This window comes from Xenia sp. Carnegie-2017, unplaced genomic scaffold, assembly GCF_021976095.1.
Source record: "Xenia sp. Carnegie-2017 unplaced genomic scaffold, XeniaSp_v1 HiC_scaffold_24, whole genome shotgun sequence".
NCBI classification, from domain to species: Eukaryota; Metazoa; Cnidaria; class Anthozoa; order Malacalcyonacea; family Xeniidae; genus Xenia; species Xenia sp. Carnegie-2017.
Window position 1 is genome coordinate 322,445 of NW_025813487.1, and position 22,408 is coordinate 344,852.

General features: G+C 33.2%; 1 protein-coding gene across 5 annotated transcripts; it reads left to right on the top strand.

The window, feature by feature from the left end:
* Positions 1–149: 149 nt before the first annotated feature.
* LOC124450860 lies at positions 150–21,874 on the top strand. Of its 5 annotated transcripts, XM_047001526.1 has the most exons (4): positions 150–335; positions 423–617; positions 16,748–16,938; positions 17,123–21,874. In XM_047001526.1, exon 4 carries the CDS (start codon positions 18,234–18,236, stop codon positions 21,594–21,596), a length of 3,363 nt encoding a protein of 1,120 aa, XP_046857482.1. In that variant the 5' UTR covers positions 150–335; positions 423–617; positions 16,748–16,938; positions 17,123–18,233; the 3' UTR covers positions 21,597–21,874. The 5 variants fall into 5 exon arrangements, with proteins under 5 accessions (XP_046857482.1, XP_046857485.1, XP_046857483.1 ...); XM_047001529.1 differs by lacking the exon at positions 423–617 and having other exon boundaries at positions 150–346; XM_047001527.1 differs by lacking the exon at positions 423–617.
* Positions 21,875–22,408: the final 534 nt, after the last annotated feature.

A 22,408-nucleotide genomic window follows, 5' to 3' on the forward strand; every position in this document is an offset into this window, starting at 1 on the left:
AATTTCGGAAAAACAGTTTGGCGGTTTCCATTTGGACAATTTTTGGTTTTTATTGTTTTAAATTTTTTTTAAAATTTATACTGTAGCCTGTTGCACGAAGCGTGGATGGCGTTATCCATTGGATAGTAGTTTTTTAAATTTGTGAATGTGCATGGTTATATTTTGTTTATGATGATGAAACTTTGTAATTCTAGAACCAATATTGTATTTCATTTATTGTCCAGTTCGAATCGTTGATTTTTCCCTTTTAAGATATTTTTGAAGCGCTCAAAAACGTTGCTACTCAGTTTAATGGATAGCGTTATTCGACCTTCGTGCAACTGATCTCTTCTCTGGTAATTTATTGGTAAAGTCTCTGTAAAAATAAAAATCTGGTGAGAACCATATATGGACAATGAACATGATTGTTGTCTACTTTTCAGCTGTATCCAGTTAAAAGTGCGGAAGTGAATCAGAATGATCGTGATAAGCCCATCCTTTGCATTTCAATGTTGTGTACATTACAATACGATTAAAGACAAACTTGAAGAAATATTTCAATATAAAACTGTGACTCTACGTTGTGGAACGAAATAATAAGTGTGGAAATGAAGAAATAGTCGCTTTGATCATATTTGGTGAGTAAAATTGTGTAAAACATTGATTTTAAAGCCGTATTGTTTAGCTACTCGTTGTATTGTAAGGTTTAACTAAATGGCAGAATAATCCTCCACTTGGATTCATTGACTGTGCATTCACATTTTCAGTAGATACACAGATGATATTATACCGTATATAAGACGATTCTAACTTCTGAGAAAAGAAAATTCAACGTGAAACGAAACTATAAGCTAAATAGCGCTTCATCTATTGGACAATACGATAATATATATTTATGCTTAGTATATCAAATTGCGTTTCATCATATAAACACAAATGATCTGTTTACCTATCAAAACGACTATATTTTAATATTTAAATCAACCACGAACGATTTGCATCAATTATACATTACCACATTGATAGGTAATTATAGATTTATAGTGCCATTGTCGCACAACCTAAGCGTTCTGTTGTGCGGGATGCTAAATCACGATTCTTTTGTCGACAAACGTTGGTTTATTACCACAAGTATTAAAATCAAAAAATGCTTATCCAATTCGTCTCTTCAAGACTTCAACTCAATGCGTTACAATGCATTAATCAAATGTGTCGATAAAATGCGACCATTAAAAAATGCGTATTGAAACAACCGGAAACAGCGTTTGCAGCCTCCATATATACTAAACATTCAACAATATAAAATTACAAAGTTTCCTCTTTGCCCCGATTGGAAAGAAGGTCTTCCTCAGCAACTCAATGCTTTAAACTTCCCATGACAAATGCATGTGCGTAATTTAACGTAAATAGTTCCCATTTTACCATGCTCTTACTTCTTTAGTAATGTTCATGCTTACAGAAAGAGAAAGATACTTCACTTGTTTTTATTATTTATGAAAATTTCTTCCCGTATACTATTTTATACTGATAAGTTTTACATCGTCCATATTATTATTGATAAATTGATAAAATTTACGACAAGCCAGGTCACGTTGCCAGAAAAACTGTCTGTTGCTCATTTCTTTTGCTGTTTTTCAGTTTTTCCAATTTTTATGAGCACAAAACGGTTAAAGCTACAAAGAATTCAACATAATTTATGTATTTTTTTAATGATCCTTTTATTCGTTCGAAAATGACTGACTCAAGTAGTACCAACTATTGCCTAACTATATGGCCACAATCCCTTGTCCTCAAACAAAAACGTCAGTGTGAAACGTCTTAAGGACAATTGACGAAACTGAGACAAGACTCAAACACCTTAAACGAATATAAGATAATCAAAGAGCAGTTAGAATCCGGAATAATAGAGAAAGTGGTTGAATTAGAGAAACCAGAGAGAGTACATTATTTACCACATCACGCAGTTGTCAGAAAAGAAGCAAAAAGAAAATAAATATTTTTATTCTTTGTTTTGGATATCAATTTTATAGTTAAAGACTTAAAGTGAATATGTTAATGTTTCATTAAATTTTGTTCTGTCAGTGCATCAGCATTTATTTCCAAAAAAACATTTTCTGTAAAATGTTTGAATAATCGACGTAATGAAAAATTTATAGCCTTCCTTGCCATACATATCTTCTTTTGTATTATCTGAATTGACACCAATGAACAATAGGTCAAGTAGCTTTTCTTGTTTCATGAGTTCACAATGTCACTCGTCTTCCTGGTGCAATCTGGTATTTACAAACTGAAGCACCTCAATGTATATGTCAGCACCATTATTATTAGAAGGCCTTAAAGGATTAATGGTTCTTTGCAGCTCATTAAGATTTATTTCATTCAAAGGAATGTTGGTTTCTGGAACAATCACTTGCTGCTGATCTGTTTCATGACTTGCATAATTTTGTGTAAAGGTGGTGGAAATTCTTGGTTTACCTTAGTGAATTGGAACATTAAATTAGATTCTGACTTCAACATACATCAATTAGCTTTGGATCCCGTCTGATGATTATAATGTAAAGTGTAGTCTAAAAGTAAAGTCATGAGTTATTGCATAACAATACCTGCTGTATATGGTCATTTCAATTATTGTCTAAGCAGGATCCTTGGATCCAAAGCTGTTCAGGTGATAGATTTCTTTCGGTTCTTATGGGAGATCTATTGTAACCATCATGGAAAATTTCCAAATTTCTGTTAATAATTGGACTAAACACATAATGCAATGAAAACACATGGTCTTCATTTGATGGATCCAATATTCCGTTACTTTCCATATGATAGAATAAATGATAAAAAAGATTTGTACAACCAACAGAAAGATCTTGGCAAAAGCGCTCAATCTATTGGTTGTGCACACTTCTTCCAGTAATATTACTGCCACGACCTGCTTCTCGCAAATGGTGGTTTGACATAAATTGAGCAATACCAACATTTTCACCTCCTTTATCTGTTTTTTACTCTGGATGGCAGTACATATTGAGATACACCAGATAAAAGTAGATTTAGAACAGTATCAGCTCGATTGTTTGTGCTACAGCGAATAAATACCAGCAAACGTGAATAGCCGTCTAATCCTGCATGAGTCACAAATCTCCATTTAAAAATATGAAATTATTAGCACATTTGTATGCAAAACTGAGATTTATTAACGCCCCAAAATATGTATTTTTTAGTAGCCTACCTAATCAATTTGTGATTGCCATACACATTGCCAAAGTGATAAGGGGCTAGTAACATGATATTTACGTCTGAGCACTGCTCTAAGAGACAAAACACGAAACAATGTACACTGTGGATCAACTCTTCGCATCATTTCACGAGTCCTGTCCTGCTGAATTCGCGAACCAATTGCTAACAGCAATCCTGACATACGTTTGTAGCCAAGATTGGAAAACTCGTTCGTTACGTTTCTTATGACCAACTCAAAATCTGAATCGTTAACGTCAGAATAACAATTAGAAACTGATAAACCAAACTCGTTCATCCTCCTTTCAATGGTTCTTTTGCTGACTCCCAGAAGATTTGCCGTATCTTTCACTATAAAACACTTATCCAAAAAATAATGCAGAATATCTTGGTTTACTTCATACATTGGTCGCCCTGGTTTGCCATTGAAAATTTGAGGGCAGTTCAATGAAGAAGATGGATTAATATCATTATGAACATCGACATTTAAAAGTTCTTTTGCGTTTGAGATTAACTGCAGAATAGCCTCTTCAAGCTCAAATACTTCAGCAAATCGCAACGTAGTATGGTAAAGAGAATCAGTACGAAAAAAGTAAAAATTCCGATCTGGACTTCCTTTCAGGTCAGCAATACAACCCAAAATAGAGTTGCGAAGGAGTCTTACAAAGTATAACTTGTCTGCCATTCTTTAGGGTTGTAGACTTGTAGGTAAAACAATTGGTTTATTTTGTTTTCATTATTACCACATCAAAAAAAAATTATAAAAAAATTATAATGTGATTGAGTAAAATTTGATGTTTTGCGAATCACGAATATTGTTACGTCATCATAATGGAATGTTCAACAACAAAATGAGATTTAACAGAAATTGTACAGGACAAAATCCGATTATGAAATTCCATAATGGAATATGATCAAGACAAAATGCACATTGCAAAGGACAAAATGCGCATTAGTAATTCATAATATAGCTATTAATTTGGGGGGAAATCACCCTACATAAGTTTGTGATAGAGCTTTTTGTTATCTTATGCTTCAAAAAATTCATTGGAATACCGAAATAAATATAAAAAATGTCCTGTCCAAGTTTCCACATCATTGCCTAGAAGTCAATCATCTTTAGAAAATGAGTTGATGTAACTCAATTTCTCACGCACAATTCACCACAACACGATGTCCTTTGGCGTAATTTTATTTATAATTATAGGTTATCGCATAATTATGATTATAATTATCCTACAGCCGATAAAGCCGTCCTTCATTATAAAGCCGTCAGTGTGTCCGTTAAATGCAAAGTCATACGGCTTCAGTTTATCTTACCCGTCGGCTTAAGTTTATCTTACCAGGTGTATTTAGGGCTTGGATTCAAATACTTTCTTCTTATTAGTGTGTTTGCTCGTCGAGGTCTCGTTGCTTCAAGGTCGATTTCTATAAGCATAGTTTAAATAGCCAAATAACGCACGTTATACTTAGATTGCAAAAGCTTCCAAATAGCTCTGTATCCAAGCATAATACCTCATTCATTGAGTTCTCGTAAAATATAATGACTGATAATATCTTCATTAACAATATTCCTACGTCAACCAAACACGTACAGTTTAAACTGTATCGAGTAAACTCAAAATAGTTTACTTCTGCTTTTGTTCGCGTATTTCTGTTTGTGTTGTGCTTCTGCGCATATATAAAATAACCTTTTATAAAGTTAAGTAATGGAAGCTGTTGTTTTTATGCAAAAAACGACCGTAGCATGTTGAAATTTAGCAAATATGGAAAGACGTTTGAAAACGTGAGACTCTACCATTAGAGATTAGACTTTAAATTGGTTTTGGTGAAACATAGTGTGTCTTTGTCGTAGACTCGTAGTGCAACACTTTGTTACTAACCAATGCTAACTCAGGGTTACGTTTTAGCAACAAAGAGATGGATGTTAGTAACGTTAGTAACGTCAAGTTTTGAAAAAGTAACAAATGTTTAATTTATGCACGCTGCATGATCAATTACAAACGTGTAGTGAATGAGTTAGTGGTCCTCCTTGTATAAGAGTTTGTATGCACTTCGTTTACCAGAAGTAATCTCAACTTGAAGAGGTAAAATGACCACGACAAACAACATGGTACATGTACCAATTCTTCAATTTAGGACGAAAATCCTAAAATCGACCCCCCCTGAAATTGCAATGTCAACATAGTTCTAACTTTCAAAAACAAAAAGAAATAACTTTTCTAAAGTTCTTGACATGTTTAGAAGGTTTTCTTTAGGGGTGGTCATGGGAGAAAAAACTTTGCATAAGATCAATATTTACCGAGAAAATTACTATGTACCATCTCTGGTCAAATGTAAAGTTTGCATAAATTAACCAATATTCTTGGCAGAGATTAAATTTTCATATTTTCAAAGACAAAATCACATGAGATGAAAAAGAACATTTAACCACAGTATAGAGAACATACAGAAGAACTACTCCATTGAATTTTTTGTGCCACGCATATCTTATTACGCATGTGATTACCATATTGGCAGCCAGTAAATTGTATTGTGTGACGAATAGGATTAACGATATGGCAAACGGCAGCCAGTAAACTAACAGCCTGCTCACATGAACCCGGTAACAGGGATTCTGCGAGGCGTAAAATGATTTTAAGTTTTTGAAAAGAGTTAAAGCTTTAAGCACAAAATTTACAACCTTTTCTTAAGCTTCATAAGTCATTTTAGTCGTAATTTTCAAATCAAGCTAAATTATTTGTCTTCATTTTAAAGGTTTTGGGAATTTCCAAAGTCATAGTACAGAGAAATTGCTCAAATATGATTTTTGTTGTGAAGTTTTTAATCTTTTCCATTTGCCAAAATGTTTTAACGCTTCGCTGAATCCCAGCTCGCGTCTTGTGAACAGCCCCTAATTAAATATACAGCAGCCAGTTGTACAGCTAAGTGGCCCTACGGTATATTCCTATACTGTGATTTAACTCACTCTAAGTATTCATTTTATGCAACTGTAAATGCGCTCTGTGGGTGTTTTTTCCTTACTGGTACCACTAAACTTTTAAATTTGCCCACTGAGACTTAACTACAATGTGTTTCTCATCGTTACTACACATCTGAGATAAGCATTATCTTATTTTCATTACATTCTTTACTCTCGTGTCTGCAGTGCTTTTTTATCATGAGTAATTATAATTCCGTGTAGTTGCAGTTTGAAAATTATTCAAAATTTACAATGGTTTATTAAATAACAAAGGTTTTCCATAATATGAAATGACTTATGCAATAATCTATTTAAAAAAAATGATACAACCGACGCGATCTACATGATACCATGTTAAGACTGCTCAAAGCAATACATAGGACAAACATCAAAGAAAATCGAAACAAGACTCACAGAACACAGAAAAGCCATAAAACGACGAGATACGAAGTCACTACCGGCAGAACATACCCACGGAAACAACCAACCATTCGACTGGACAGAAACTAAAGTAATAGGGAGCGCACAGACTAAACACGCACGCGAATTTAAAGAAGCTTGTTCCAGTAAAGACAACGACACAATAAATAGACGTATCGACATACCCATCATATACTCACAACTAAATTTATATTAAATCTCTCATCCGTTTGTTGAGTATGTGACATGTAAAGAACTAAAGCAAGCATAATTTTGTTCACATGGTCGTCTTACTTTTAAACGAAGGTAATTTCAGAAAACGATATATTAGAATTCCACTACAGACATAACAAAGTAGCTAAAGCAACATCTCGATAAAGTATGACTGAACATGCATGAGAAATCATATCTAAATTCATATACCAACTTTCTAACTATTGACAATAAGCTGCATGGTAAAGGAAGGCAAAGCTTATTCAAAGGCATGGGAAAGGTGAAATATCATACTTGTCTATGGAAAAAATGGGAATCTGTGAAAATTTATGTAGGGAGTATAGCATGTCCAATCATGCATCACCTCCCTTCTTTGCTGACGCCTCTTTTTACTAATCTCTGTGTGTCTAGCAAAATGTTGATAGTTGTATACAACAAACCATTTCTTTTAAAGGTAAGAAAATTTCAAAAATAAGCAAATGTTAAACACAGGAAGAATGTATTTACACAGAAAGGAAGAACGCGACCGAATCTATTTTTGTGACATGTTGATTCATGCAACACAGTGTGCTTTTAAAATTATACTTTCGATCATGTTTGTATAGCAGTTTTAAAGTTTACTTTATTGCATCCTTTACTGTTGTATCTACAGTGTTTTTATTGGTCATATAAATAATTAAAATTTCTTGCAGCTGATGTTTGAAATGTGTTCATGATTTACAAAGTTTTATTAAATAACAAAGATTTTTTTATTTTATGAACTGACTTATGGAAGAATATACATGCATGAAATTTTTGATTAATGAGGGGAAAAATCTGTTCACAGTTTCGAAAATCGTGTCGTAATCATTGGCATTCAAATCCTGTCTCAGATAGGTGATTCTCTATTCCTGAAATAAAACTTGTGAAACTCTATAAGATTTAACAGTAGTCCTTTGGAATTTGACTAATCTCAATGTTATTATGTACTTTGCATGAGGTTCTTATTCCTGAGTTAAAACTTGTGAAACTTTATAAGATATGGCAGTAGTCCCATGAAATTTGACTAATCTCAATGCAGGGGCGGATCTAGGATTTTTCAAACATCAGTCATAAAACGTCGGAGGCGCTCCGCACCTGGGGGGGTCTGAGGCTATCTCTTCTGAGAAAGTTTGAATTTTAGAGCCTTAAAAATGCCATTTTCAGCGTTTTAGAGCATTACAAAATGTATTTTGTGGGCATCGTTTTTGCGTAAAAACAACACATTTTGGTTACGTTTTTTTCAAAAAAAAAATGAAGTGAACAATACTTGAATGTTTTGCCAAATATTTAGGCTCATTATCATGCCAAATCTATGGCTCATTAGCATGTCTAAGAACGTAAAATATATTTTACAATAATGCTATATTCAAAAAAAGATATAGTCTTTAAAAATTTCTACCAAGTTGTCAGGCATAGACCCCCCCTAGAGACCCCCATTCAAACCTCTATGTAATGAGTTAAGTTAGAAATTTGGTACTACAAGTGACAGTTCATAGATATAGAAAAGCTCAGACTTCAAACCATGCAAGTTTATTGTAACCCTTTACCCATCTCCACATCAGTGCCAGCAAATTCACCTTTTGAGAAAAAACTCAAAATTTTTTTCTGCCAAAGATTAAGCAAAAATTATCTGAATGAAAATTTGCAGTTAAGGACAGCTTAATGCCATAAATGTTTATTAGGCATTTCACTAGACTATTATCTTCTGCAAGGTGTGCTATATAGCAATCACTAGTAGCATTGTATTATCAAATGCAAACAGAATGTAACCAACATGTCTTTAATTATATAATTACATGAATGTTAAAATTGGTTCATGTGTCATGCTTACTGGTTATGATAAATACCTTTTCATATGATCAAAGCTCGTTTAAATGTAAATCTGAAATAATTTAGTTTAGAAATTATAATGATCATCTGAAAAATTACCTAGTGATCATGAAAAATACTTTGCTGTTTTGCCAAACTTCAAGGTTTATCTGCATACATAGGAAAACATTTTTACTTTATAGAAAATGCTTTTCATACATCAATAGTCCTTTGGAATTTATGGTAAACAATCTGGTATGAGCCGTAGATTAACACACCTTTACATCTCTACATGAGGTGTTCAGTTAGAAAAGGGGACAATATGTGACATGGGACAGCATTTCATGTATGTCAAATATTAAGGTTTAATACCATACCAGTCAAATTGTCAAAATAAAAAGCTTCATAGATCAGAAGACTCAAAATCACAGGTTATAGTAAACAGCTTCTCATGTAATCAATGTTAGTTTTCTCAAATCTTAGACAATATGTAGTATAACTGTTCAATGATTGAATGATCAATGATCATAAACTGAAAAGCCCCAAACATTTGTTTATGATAAAGTAAATAATAGTATGGCGCCTTATGGCTACAGATTTTTTGTCCATTGAAATATATTTGCAGGAATGTAGGATTTCGCTGCCATATAACGGTCACGATTCCCAAGCACTAATGAAATCATAGCTAAAAGTCCTCGGCAACAACAATTTTAGAAGCATCAATCTGCTTACCATACGCCATATTAACATAAATCGCATCACACACTCGCATAAATTGACTTTGATATATTACATTCATGCAAACACTTCAGTTGTCCTTTACTTACGATTTTGGATGCAAATTTCTGCTGATAAAACTCAAAACAATGTTGGCTTGCTTTTGAACATCAATGACTGAAATGTCGCTCGCGAGATCGTCTTTGCCAAGCATTTACAATTCATTCATAAAAATTTCGCCCTATTGAAAAAATTCCCAGTTTGGAAAGCAGCATTCATGTCAATATATGAATTTGTAAAAGATTTCCATAAATTCCATCTGATTGTAGTTTAGTTTCTATCATGCTTTAGAAAATTATTATGAAACGATCAAACATTCAATTCAGACAGTGAGCTTGACTACGTTAGTTCAGTTGGCTATCAGTCGAAATAGGTCAAACCAATCACAGTAAGACAAAAATTTAAACGAACCAATTACACGATAGCAAGTGGACTCCCTTATAGGTCCGGCCACCCCGCTTATCGGTCGAGATTATTCCAGATCGTCCATTGATCTGGCTATTGACCAATGAAATAAGCGTTTTTGGCGTTCATAGACTCCTTTATCCGTCGAACCCGTCAAGCCACCCCGCTTATCAGTCGGTTATTCCAGGTCAATTAAAATTCAACTGATCTGGTTACCAAGGAGATATTCATTGATTAGTCATTAGTTTTCAATAATAAATAAAGCGGGTGTAGATAAAAAGCGGGCGCGGACGGCGGACGGCGGACGCGGACGTCGGACGCAGACGACGGACGCGGACGGCGGATGCAGATGTAAGACGAACGTCTGTTTGTTGTGGGCGGGAATTGCAAATGATTTATTGTAGGAGTTTGACAGTAATTTAAACGAGCTTTAACTTTCAGGATGTATTTTTTGACCTCATTATTTAAAGCAATTAAACATGCATATTTCAATTTCAGTCAGTCATATAGAGTGTACCGCAATGAAACCTCATTGTATTTTTTCGTGTTTTGTCAATGGCATTTCACTTATGTTGGCCTTACGTGGGTGAGCCTTGCTTTTCCAATTTTAAAAAAAGTCAATCTTATATTACTCAAATCAGACGATAAAGAAAATATGTATGAATTGAAACCATAAGTAAGTAAAAGCTTTGCATGCACTTATGCAAATTTTGTCCTACAGGTAATTTCCTTTTTAAATATAAGATAAGAATATTTGTTGAGGTCCCACTTCTCTGCTGGTCCATATTTCTTTAACACAATTCGTTTTAACTTTAAGTCACGGAGGTAATTCTATGTGATAGAAATAATTACTTGCATCCTTAGATACGAACGGTAGTTATATTGAAAAACATGAGTCAATCCTTCTTTTATAGATGAATCACTAGCGTTATAGTTTCTCACGCATTACAAAAAGAAAGATTCAAGCAAATAAACAAAGAACTTGTATATAGCTCTTTAGAAATATTAACGGAAAACTAACCTAGCGACGATATTTCTATTGCTATGACTGAAAAAATGCAGTGAAACAGAATTTTAAATTTGACTCTAAGTTATACGGAAATTACGACGGAAAATATCATAACGCTTTTTGAATGCGTTTGGCTAATATTCATCAAAAGTTGTCATATAGCTACAGCAAACATGACTGTAACTGACGCACTGACTAACTTGCAACTGCTTCTAACCTCAGCTTTCAAAAGGAATGTAAAGTTGAAAACTGTAATATACGTACTGCTTGCCAAATGACAAGTTGACGGAAATCATTATAGTGCAGTAAATATGAACAGGCCCACCCACGTAAGGCCAACATAAGTGAAATGCCATTGACAAAACACGAAAAAATACAATGAGGTTTCATTGCGTTACACTCTATATGACTGACTGAAATTGAAATATACATGTTTAATTGCTTTAAATAATGAGGTCAAAAAATATATCCTGAAAGTTAAAGCTCGTTTAAATTACTGTCAAACTCCTACAATAAATCATTTGCAATTCCCGCCCACAACAAACAGACGTTCGTCTTACATCTGCGTCCGCCGTCCGCGTCCGTCGTCTGCGTCCGCCGTCTGCGTCCGCCGTCCGTCGTCCGCGTCCGCCGTCCGCGTCCACCGTCCGCGCCCGCTTTTTATCTACACCCAAATAAAGCTGGATTTTTATCACGAAGTAAATGCGATAATAAAGTAAGAATAATTAATGAATTTTTAACTAATATAAATAGGTAATTTTTGAGTTTCAAACATCAGTCGCGCGACGGATTTGACATACTCTATATCCGCCCCTGTCTCAATGTTATTATGTACTTTGCATGAGGTTCTTATTTATGTATTTTTATTTCAATAACAATTTTTTTTAGTCAGTGATGTATACTCAGTTATATAACTAGAAGGTTCTACACATAGACGTCATTAATGTGTTTTAATACTGTTTGTTGAAGGAGATCCTGACTCACTCTTCATCTTCGTTCGTTATTCAAATGTGTTTATGTAACAAAACTCATAAGGATAAAAGATGGATGTTACAATAAGGTATGAACTATAATCACCATTTTTAACTAATATGTATGTGGTCGCGTTCTTTATATTAAATCTCTCATCTGTTTGTTGAGTATGTGACATGTAAAGAACTAAAGCTAGCATATTTTGTCTTCACGGTCGTCTTACTTCTTAAACGTAATTATTTTTACAAAATTAAGCGATATTTTACAACTACATTACCGACATAACAAATTAGCTAAAGCAGCATCTCGATAAAGTATGACTAAACATACATGAGAAATCATATCTTTATTGATATACCAAATTTCTAAATATTGCAATAAGCTGCATGGTAAAGGAAAGCAAAGCTTGTTCAAATGTATGGAAGAGGAAGAATAACATGATTGAATTTTCTACATGTATGACGCTGAATTTTTCTTTATAAACTATATTTGTCTATGGAAAAAGGAGGATCTGTAAAACTTTATGTGGGGAGGGGCACATGTCCCGATATGTCCCGATAATCATGCATCACCTCCTTTTTTGCCGACGCCACTTTTGACTAATCGCTGTGTGTCTAGCAAAATGTTGTTAATTGTATTGAGCAAATGTTAAATACAGGAAGAATGTATTTACACTGAGAAAGACGCAACCAAATCTATTTTTGAGAAATGTTACATGTTTGTTTAACAGTTTTAAGGTTTACTTTCATTGCATCCTTTACTGTTGTATCTACAGTGTTTTTATTGATCATAAGTAATTATAATTGCGTGCAGTTGATGTTTGCCATGTATTCATGATTTACAATGGTTTATTCAATAACAAAGGTTTTTTATAATATGAACTGATTTATGCAGGAATATACATGTATGGAATTTTTGATTATGAAAGGAAAAATCCATTTACAGTTTCGAAAATCGTGTCTTAATTATTGGCATTCAAATCCTCTCTTAGATAGGTGATTCTCTATTCCTGAAATAAAACTTGTGAAACTCTATAAGATTTAGCAGTAGTCCTTTGGAATTTGACTAATCTCAATGTTATTATGTACTTTGCATGAGGTTCTTATTTATGTATTTTTATTTCTATAACAATTGTTTTTAGTCAGTGATATATACTTAGTTATATAACTAGAATGCTCTACATAGACGTCATTAATGTGTTTTAATACTGTTTGTTGAAGGAGATCCTGACTCACTCTTCATCTTCGTTCGTTATTCAAATGTGTTTATGTAACAAAACTCTCAAGGATAAAAGATTGATGTTACATAAAGGTATGAACTATCATCACCATTTTTAATCTGATATGTATGTGGTCGCGTTGTTTATATTAAATATCTCATCTTTGTAAGGTATGTGACATGTAAGGAGCTAAAGCAAGCATAATTTTGTTCACACGGTCGTCTTACTTCTAAAACGGAAGTAATTTTAGAAAAATTAAAGGACATTGGCAACGAAAATTTTTATGGCATATTTTTGAACCTTTGTGATGTCTAACAACTAAAATAGAAAAATTTTTTCTCAAAAATATTTTGTTGCTGAGATATTTGCAGCAAAAGTTTTATAAATTGCGCCATCTTGGATAAAATTTTGAAAAAATTATCTCGAGCGGTAGTGACGTCATTGGCTGGTGAGCAGTCAAAAGAACAATACAATATACTTTGTGATTGACTGCGTTACAACACATTTAAAGCGTATTTTACGGGATTTTTTTGCTGCAATGGATGACATACACGAAAATCAACCGGGTGAGGTTCTGCCCTATTCATTAATTATTCTTACTTTATTATCGCATTTACTTCGTGATAAAAATCCAGCTTTATTTATTATTGAAAACTAATGACTAATCCAATGAATATCTCCTTGGTAACCAGATCAGTTGAATTTTAATTGACCTAGAATAACCGACTGATAAGCGGGGTGGCATGACTGGTTCGACGGATAAAGGAGTCTATGAACGCCAAAAACGCTTATTTCATTGGTCAATAGCCAGATCAGTAGACGATCTGGAATAATCTCGACTGATAAGTGGCCGGACCTATAAGGAGTCCACTTGCTATCAATTGGTTCGTTTAAATTTTGTCTTACTGTGATTGGTTTGACCTATTTCGACTGATAGCCAACTGAACTAACATAGTCAAGCTCACTGTCTGAATTGAATGTTTGATCGTTTCATAATAATTTTCTAAAGCATGATAGAAACTAAACTACAATCAGTTGGAATTTATGGAAATCTTTACAAATTCATATATTGACATGAATGCTGCTTTCCAAACTGGGAATTTTTCAAGAGGGCGAAAAATTTATGGATGAATTGTAAATGCTTGGCAAAGACGATCTCGCGAGCGACATTTCAGTCATTGATGTTCAAAAGCAAGCCAACATTGTTTTGAGTTTTATCAGCAGAAATTTACATCCAAAATCGTAAGTAAAGGACAACTGAAGTGTATGCATGAATGTAATATATCAAAGTCAATTTATGCGAGTGTGTGATGCGATTTATGTTAATATGGCGTATGGTAAGCAGATTGATGCTTCTAAAATTGTTGTTGCCGAGGACTTTTAGCTATGATTTCTTTAGTGCTTGGGAATCGTGACCGTTATATGGCAGCGAAATCCTACATTCCTGCAAATATATTTCAATGGACAAAAATCTGTAGCCATAAGGCGCCATACTATTATTTACTTTATCATAAACAAATGGGGCTTTTCAGTTTATGATCATTGATCATTCAATCATTAGACAGTTATACTACATATTGTTTAAGATTTGAGAAAACTAACATTGATTACATGAGAAGCTGTTAACTATAACCTGTGATTTTGAGTCTTCTGATCCATGAAGCTTTTTATTTTGACAATTTGACTGGAATGGTATTAAACCTGAGTATTTCACATACATGAAATGTTGTCCCATGTCACATATTGTCCCCTTTTCTAACTGAACACCTCATGCAGAGATGTAAAGGTGTGTTAATCTACGGCTCATACCAGATTGTTTACCATAAATTCCAAACGACTATTGATGTATGAAAAGCATTTTCTATAAAGTAAAAATGTCTTCCTATGTATGCAGATAAACCTTTAAATTTGGCAAAACAGCAAATATTTTTCATGATCATTAGGTAATTTTTCTGATGATCATTGTAATTTCTAAACTAATTTATTTCAGATTTACATTTAAACGAGCTTTTATCATATGAAAAGATATTTATCATAACCAGTAAGCATGACACATGAACCAATTTTAACATTCATGTAATTATATAATTAAAGACATGTTGGTTACATTCTGTTTCTATTTGATAATACAATGCTACTAGTGATTGCTATATAGCACACCTTGCAGTTCAAAGATAATAGTCAAGTGAAATGCCTAATAAACATTTATGGCATTAAGCTGTCCTTAACTGCAAATTTTTACTCTGATAATTTTTGCTTAATCTTTGGCAGAAAAAAAATTTTGAGTTTTTTCTCAAAAGGTGAATTTGCTAATACTGATGTGGAAATGGGTAAAGGGCTACAATAAACTTGCATGGTTTGAAGTCTGAGCTTTTCTATATCTATGAACTGTCACTTGTAGTACCAAATTTCTAACTTAACTCATTACATAGAGGTTTGAATGGGGGTCTCTAGGGGGGTCTATGGCTGACAACTTGGTAGAAATTTTTAAAGACTATATCTGTTTTTGAATAGCATTATTGTAAAATAAATTTTACGTTCCTAGGCATGCTAATGAGCCATATATTTGGCATGATAATGAGCCTAAATATTTGGCAAAACATTCAAGTATTGTTCACTTCATTTTTTTTTTGAAAAAAACGTAACCAAAATGTGTTGTTTTTACGCAAAAACGATGCCCACAAAATACATTTTGTGTTGCTCTAAAACGCTGAAAATGGCGTTTTCAAGGCTCTGAAATTCAAAATTTCTCAGGGGAGAATACCTCAGACCCCCCAGGTGGGAAACGCCTCCGGCGTTTTATGACTGATGTTTGAAAAATCCTAGATCCAAGTGTTCTGTTGTGCAGGATGCTAAATCACGATTCTTTTGACGACAAACGTTGCTCCATTACCACGAGTATTAAAATCAAAAAATGCTTATCCAATTCGTCTCTTCAAGACTTCAACTGAATGCGTTACAATGCATTAATCAAATGCGTCGATAAAATGCGACCATCAAAATGCGTATTGAAACAACCAGAAACAGCGTTTGCAGCCTCTATATATACTATAAACATTCAACAATATAAAATTACAAAGTTTCCTCTTTACCACGATTGAAAAGAAGGTCTTCCTCAGCAACTCAATGCTTTAAACTTCCCATGACAAATGCATGTGCGTAATTTAACATAAATAGTTCCCATTTTACCATGCTCTTACTTCTTTAGTAATGTTCATGCTTACAGAAACAGAAAGATACTTCACTCCTTTTTATTATTTATGAAAATTACTTCCCGTATACTATTTTATACTGATAAGTTTTACATCGTCCATATTATTGATAAATTGATAAAATTTAAGACAAGCCAGGTCACGTTGCCAAAAAAACTGTCCGTTGCTCATTTCTTTTGCTGTTTTTCAGTTTTTCCAATTTTTATGATCACAAAATTGTTAAAGCTACAAAGAATTCAACATAATTTATGTATTTTTTTAATGATCCTTTTATTTGTTTGAAAATGACTGACTTAAGTAGTACCAAGTATTGTCTGACTATAGCTCTTGGTCTTTGGTTTGGAAACTCAAACTTTGACAAAAAATGGCCATTTGGATCGATATTTGGATACATTTTGGCCTATTTTCTATTCTAATAATTTTTTGGAATCATATTGGTAATTTATTATAAAAGTCTCTGTAAAAACATAAATCTGGTGAGAACCATATATGGACAATGAACATGATTATTGTCTACATTTCAGCTGTATCCAGTTACAAGGAAGTAAATCAGAATGATCTCGTGATGAGCCCATCCCTTGCATTTGAATGTGTACATTACAATACGAAGAAAGACAAAATTGAAGAAATATTTCAATATAAAACTGTGAATTAACGTTGTGGAACGAAGGAATGAGTGTTGAAATGTAGAAATAGTCGTTTTGGGTCATATTTGGTGAATAAAATTTTACAAAACATTGATTTTAAACATTATTGTTTAGCTACTCGTTATATTGTATCACAGATTTACTAACGTTTTATATTTGAACTTTGATATGAGTTTTTCAGTTGGCCGTTGATTTATTTAATTTTAAATTTTCGTAACTTAACATTTTACCATTATTTTTCTTGGTTTTTAGTTTGAAGTTTAAAGAAAGGCTTCACGATTAAAACCAAAGATTCGATCTCCGTTAAAAGTAAGTTAGAGTATTTACAGCATTATATTCTAAATAAATTTCTTGTTTGAAAATGGCTTCACCACCTCAAAAACTGAAGATTGAAGCAAACGGATCTCGTTTAAGTAAACTCTTGATAAATAAAGGAACACAAGCTTTGAAAACAACATTGCAGTTTAAAATAAATTTTCGCTCGTCAAACCTAAGCGATGAACTTAATCAACCTTCAAATAAAAGTACATTGGAATCATTAAGAAAAAGAAGCGTCATTAACAAAGAGCAATGGAACCTTCTTTATCCATCAACTGGTTTGCCAAACCTTGAAAACTTTGATATCTCATTATTGACTGTCTTATTACGTAACATATGTGGTCTAACAGCGCCACATGGTGGATGGGATAATCTTCCTTCCTCTTCAGATATTTCAATCTCAGCAAATATTGCAAGAATAAAATTTTATCGAAACAAAGTGTATGGTCACATAACCACAACTAGTGTAGATGACAGTGAGTTTGAGTACTTGTGGCAGGAAATTTCAAAAGCATTGGTTGGTCTGGGTATTCAACAAACTGAAATAGATGAATTAAAGAAAGCTCCCCTCAGTCCTGATGAGGCAAACCATATTGAAATATTGAAAAACTGGTATGAAAAAGAACAACAATTAATCAATGTCGTTAAGAAAACCAACGAAAATGTAAAAGAATTAAAAGAAGAATTTGAAGCTATGAAATTTAAAGTAAAAGAAATTAAAGAAAGCATGCCAACAAAAATTGATGTAGTAGAAGTTAAACATGACATGGCAACAAAAGCTGATGTAGTAGAAATTAAGCAAGATATGGCGACAAAAGCTGATGTAGTAGAAATTAAACAAGATATGGCGACAAAAGCTGATGTAACCAGAGTGAAAGAAGTGATACAGGACAAAATATGATCAGATCTCAAGAAGCTTGGAAAGTGTAAGTTTAATGGTCTTATAAAAGATCTTAACAAGAAATACCTTGAAGGCACTAGACAATGGTTATTTGAAAAACTTGACACTTGGTTTAACGATAGAAGTGAAGATGCTTCTAATGTAATGATTTTGATTGCCGGTCCTGGTGTGGGTAAAAGTGTGTTTGCTGCTGAGGTGTGTCGACGATATTCTGAAAAGAAGAAACTTGCTGCTTCTCATTTCTGCAGATATAATAGATCAGATTATAGAAATCTTCGAGTATTGATAGAATCATTGGCTAGTAGCATGTGTGATACAATATCAAATTTTAAAAGTAAACTGAATGAAGAATTACAGAGAAACCATTCCAAAAAATCGATCACTGATAAATTTCTTGTTTTATTAAATAATTCATTGCATTCATTGCAAGATCATGAACAAATGCTTTTGGTTATTGATGCCTTAGATGAAAGCCAAACTGATGGCAAAAGTGAATTGTTGGAATTGATTTCAGAAGAGTTTGACCGACTGCCTAAATGGATTAAAATCTTCATCACCAGTCGTCCAGAACTTCCAGTTGAAAAGGAGTTGAAAGACATGAATCCTGTGGAAATTACAACTAGTCCTCGTGATAAAAACAACGAAGAAGACCTGCACAAGTATTTGAAACATGAGTTGAATGATTGTGTGCAGAGAAATCGCTACGTTCTTCATTCATTAGTTGAAAAATGTGAGGGATCATTTCTTTATGCTTATCACGCACAACTGAGCTTAAAGAAAGAAGAAATTGAGCTTACTTACAAAGACATTCAACAATTGGTCCCTAGTGGGTTAAGCGGTGTTTACACAAAGCAATTCAAAAGAGTAAAAGAATTGTTAACGGAGAAAAGTCCCAGAAATTCTGTTATCTCAGAAACTACTTTCAAGCAATTTCTTGAATTGTTGGCTGCCAATCGGAAGTTTTTACCATTAACTTTACTGTTTAGCTATTTAGGTTTTTCTGGTGACATCATGTTTGAAGTCCGCAGTAAAATCATTGAACTGTTATCTCAAATTTTGCCAGTTTACGATGATTGTTTAACCGTGTATCACAAATCTCTACTTGATTGGTTAAAATCAGATGGTTACGAACAGCATGAGTTTACAGTTAATCCAAAAAATGGTCATAAGTTCTTATGGCATGCTTGTGAGAAAGTGTTTGAACAAATTAAGTCGATGAACATTTTTGAAGATCAGATGAACACTGCTATGATTAAATATGCTTTGAAGAATGGAATCTATCATATGATAGAATGTGGCGAAAATGTTGACTTTAGTTGGGCAGTAGATGTCAAAGTGGTTTGTGCGAGGTTAATGTGTGTAAAAGACATTAACATGTATACCATTAGGTCTGAATTGTTTGAAATCATTAAGGAACTACGAACTTTCTTGAAAAAAGATGAACTTGAGGAACTACTATTTCATTTGTTTATGACAAGAAAGGTGTTATATGAGTATGATGAAAGCTTAATTTATTTACAAATTATTGCAAACAAAATTCATGGCAGTAACGAAAAAAGATTATTGGCAAGGAATTTATTGAAACAAGGAAAGCTAGTTTGGTTTGAGGATTTAGACTCAACATATTTAACAAACCATCATCATTCGACTGTCTCCTTGCGTGCTAACATTACATCTCTTTGTGTGTCGTCCAATGAAGAACTTCTTGCTGTAGGATATGAAAATGGTCAAATATCGATTTTTGAGCTTCCAGAATTTACACAAAGATGCATTCTTGGCACTGTACTTGATGTTTCAAGGCAAAAGGAAAGAAACGAGGATGACAAATTTGCGTCCCAGTGTGACATCAGTGGCTATTCAATACCAGAGATATCTTATGTTGTACGTAAAAACATCTGTTGTTGCTCCTTGTCACCTACCGGAAATAGACTGGTAACTAGTGATGGATCAACTGAAGTAAAGTTGTGGGACGTTAACAATGGACGTTTGTTATTATGTTTACAGTCAGATGATGTCGTTAATCGTTGTTCTTTCTTAAATTTTGGTTTGTACATTACAGCAGACTATGTAAAACTTTACAAGGGACTTCCTAAAGAAGTGTTCACTGCATGGAATTCATTAACTTTGCAAAGAATTGACCGACGCTGCGTTGTTGATTACCAAAAACTACAATGCACCGATAAATATTCAGAGTTCTTTGATGCAGAATTCGTCGAATTTTCGTATGTCTTTCAATTCCCAAAGGCAATCGATGTTTTTTCAAGTAAAAAGAAATATTCACTACCTTTACATTTAATGATAACACACCATTATCGTGATTGTATTTTTTATCATACAAGACAGACTGGAAAGTTTTCTGAAATCACTCAGTTAACAAAATACAACGATCAAGGAGAAATCGTGTTTCATTTACCAAATATTAAGTGTCCATGTGTTCGTAGGACTCTTAACAAAGTCCATCCAATCTCGTTTAAGGAATTTTACGTTGTGCCGTATTTTTCCAAGCTTGAAATTTTCAAAACTGGTCATCTTTGGAGACCATCATTTATCTTTGAGGAGTTTGAAATTAAATGTTGCTGTTTTTCACCGGATGGATCTTTTTTGGCTGCTTTCGCTGTTGGTGACCACGTCAACATTCATATTTGGAGCATTGAACATTGCACTATTATTCAAACTGTACCAATGCAACTGAAAGATGCATTAGGATGTTGGTGGTCGGCTGGTTCATTGTGGACATGGGATGGTTCAGATCATCTTACGAAGATATCCACTTCGTCTAAAAATTTAATAGATTCTACTCAAGCAAAGCAAGTTAACATTGGATTTAAACCTAAGGAAATCTTAACATTTGGTGATGTCTTAGTTTGTATTGACGAAGAAAAGTGTGTTCAAGTTGTTAGAATTGCAAAGGGTGAGATACAATACAACAAAAGACTTCCTGTTGATAGTTTTGAATTTAAAGCAGCAGCTGTGTCACCTGATAATTCTGTTATTTTAACTGTAAACAAAACAGAATGCACAATATGGAAATGGGGAAATAACAACAATGAAGTTTACTTGAAACCTTTGCATACTGCAGAAATACCCGAAAAGTCTTTTATTGAAAAATTTCTTCGGAGACAGAGAAATGCAACTCGTTTTAGATACCGTTGCTCTATAAGTGATATTTACCAAGCGGTCATTACATTCTCTTATAAAGAAAACAATGACTACCAGAGAACTGGCATTTATGTAATTAATGTGCATAAAAACAATGACGTGAGTACGATTTGGCATAGTATCGATGCATTCTTATGGTCAAACACAATCGTGCATAAATCATATTTAATTTGTGAAGATCATGACAAATTGGTTGCTGTAGATTTAAACAGTGGTAAAAGATGTGCTAACATTTTCAGATTAGATTCTGTATTTAATATAACTATGCATTACAACACAGGAACTTTAGCTTTAGTAACAAATGGTGGATGCAAAATTATATTTTTAAAACTCAATGTACCTGAATAAATCCACTAACTCAACCTTTTTTTAGTTATGTTACCCTATTGTATTTACTAACATTACATATCTCTTAAAACGAACATAATAAGTAAGTTCTTTATATCACAAAAGGACAGTTATTTATGGTATCAACAACGAACTCAAAAATATTGCAGAAAAAACTGTCCATATCCTTTGTTTTAACCGTGAAAAAACTGTCAGTTTTTAATTATGTAAAAATATCACGGACAGAGAGAGAGATTAGTTTTTTGTAATGTCAAGTAAAGATCTTTTTCATCCTATGATTCCCGTCAACTTTCAAATTTATATTTGGAGAATTCAACACTGTGACATTATCAAAGTTGTGATGAAATTGAGAATATCACACGAAGATGTTGATTGTAGTAAGGATGATTACCAAAAGTGAGAAACCTTTGATCTCTGAACGAACTTTATGTAAATGGTATACTTTTTAATACAAATGTATGTTCAGATAATTTGGTTATTTTTATTTTATATTAAACGTTCACTACATAGAAATGAAAGAATGTAGACAACTCATTCATTGTGAGTCATTTGACAATATGGTGGTGTTGTAGATGAAGATTATTTTGTTTAAATTATAGAATAACTTTCTTTGAACATTCTTTCAAAAACTGTAAATAAAATATTACCTTACGCATGTTAATATCGTGGAAACAAGTTCTGTATGATGTTAAAAATTCACATTTATAAAACACCATCATGATGTCATGTCATGTCATTGGGTTTTATGGTTATTTGTTGAAAAATGTGAGAGATCATTTCTTTACGTTCATTATGAAAATAAAGTGTTTAAT

Coding starts and splice junctions, on each gene's coding strand:
- LOC124450860 (XM_047001529.1), top strand. CDS start 18,234: ATGATTTTGATTGCCGGTCCTGGTGTGGGTAAAAGTGTGTTTGCTGCT.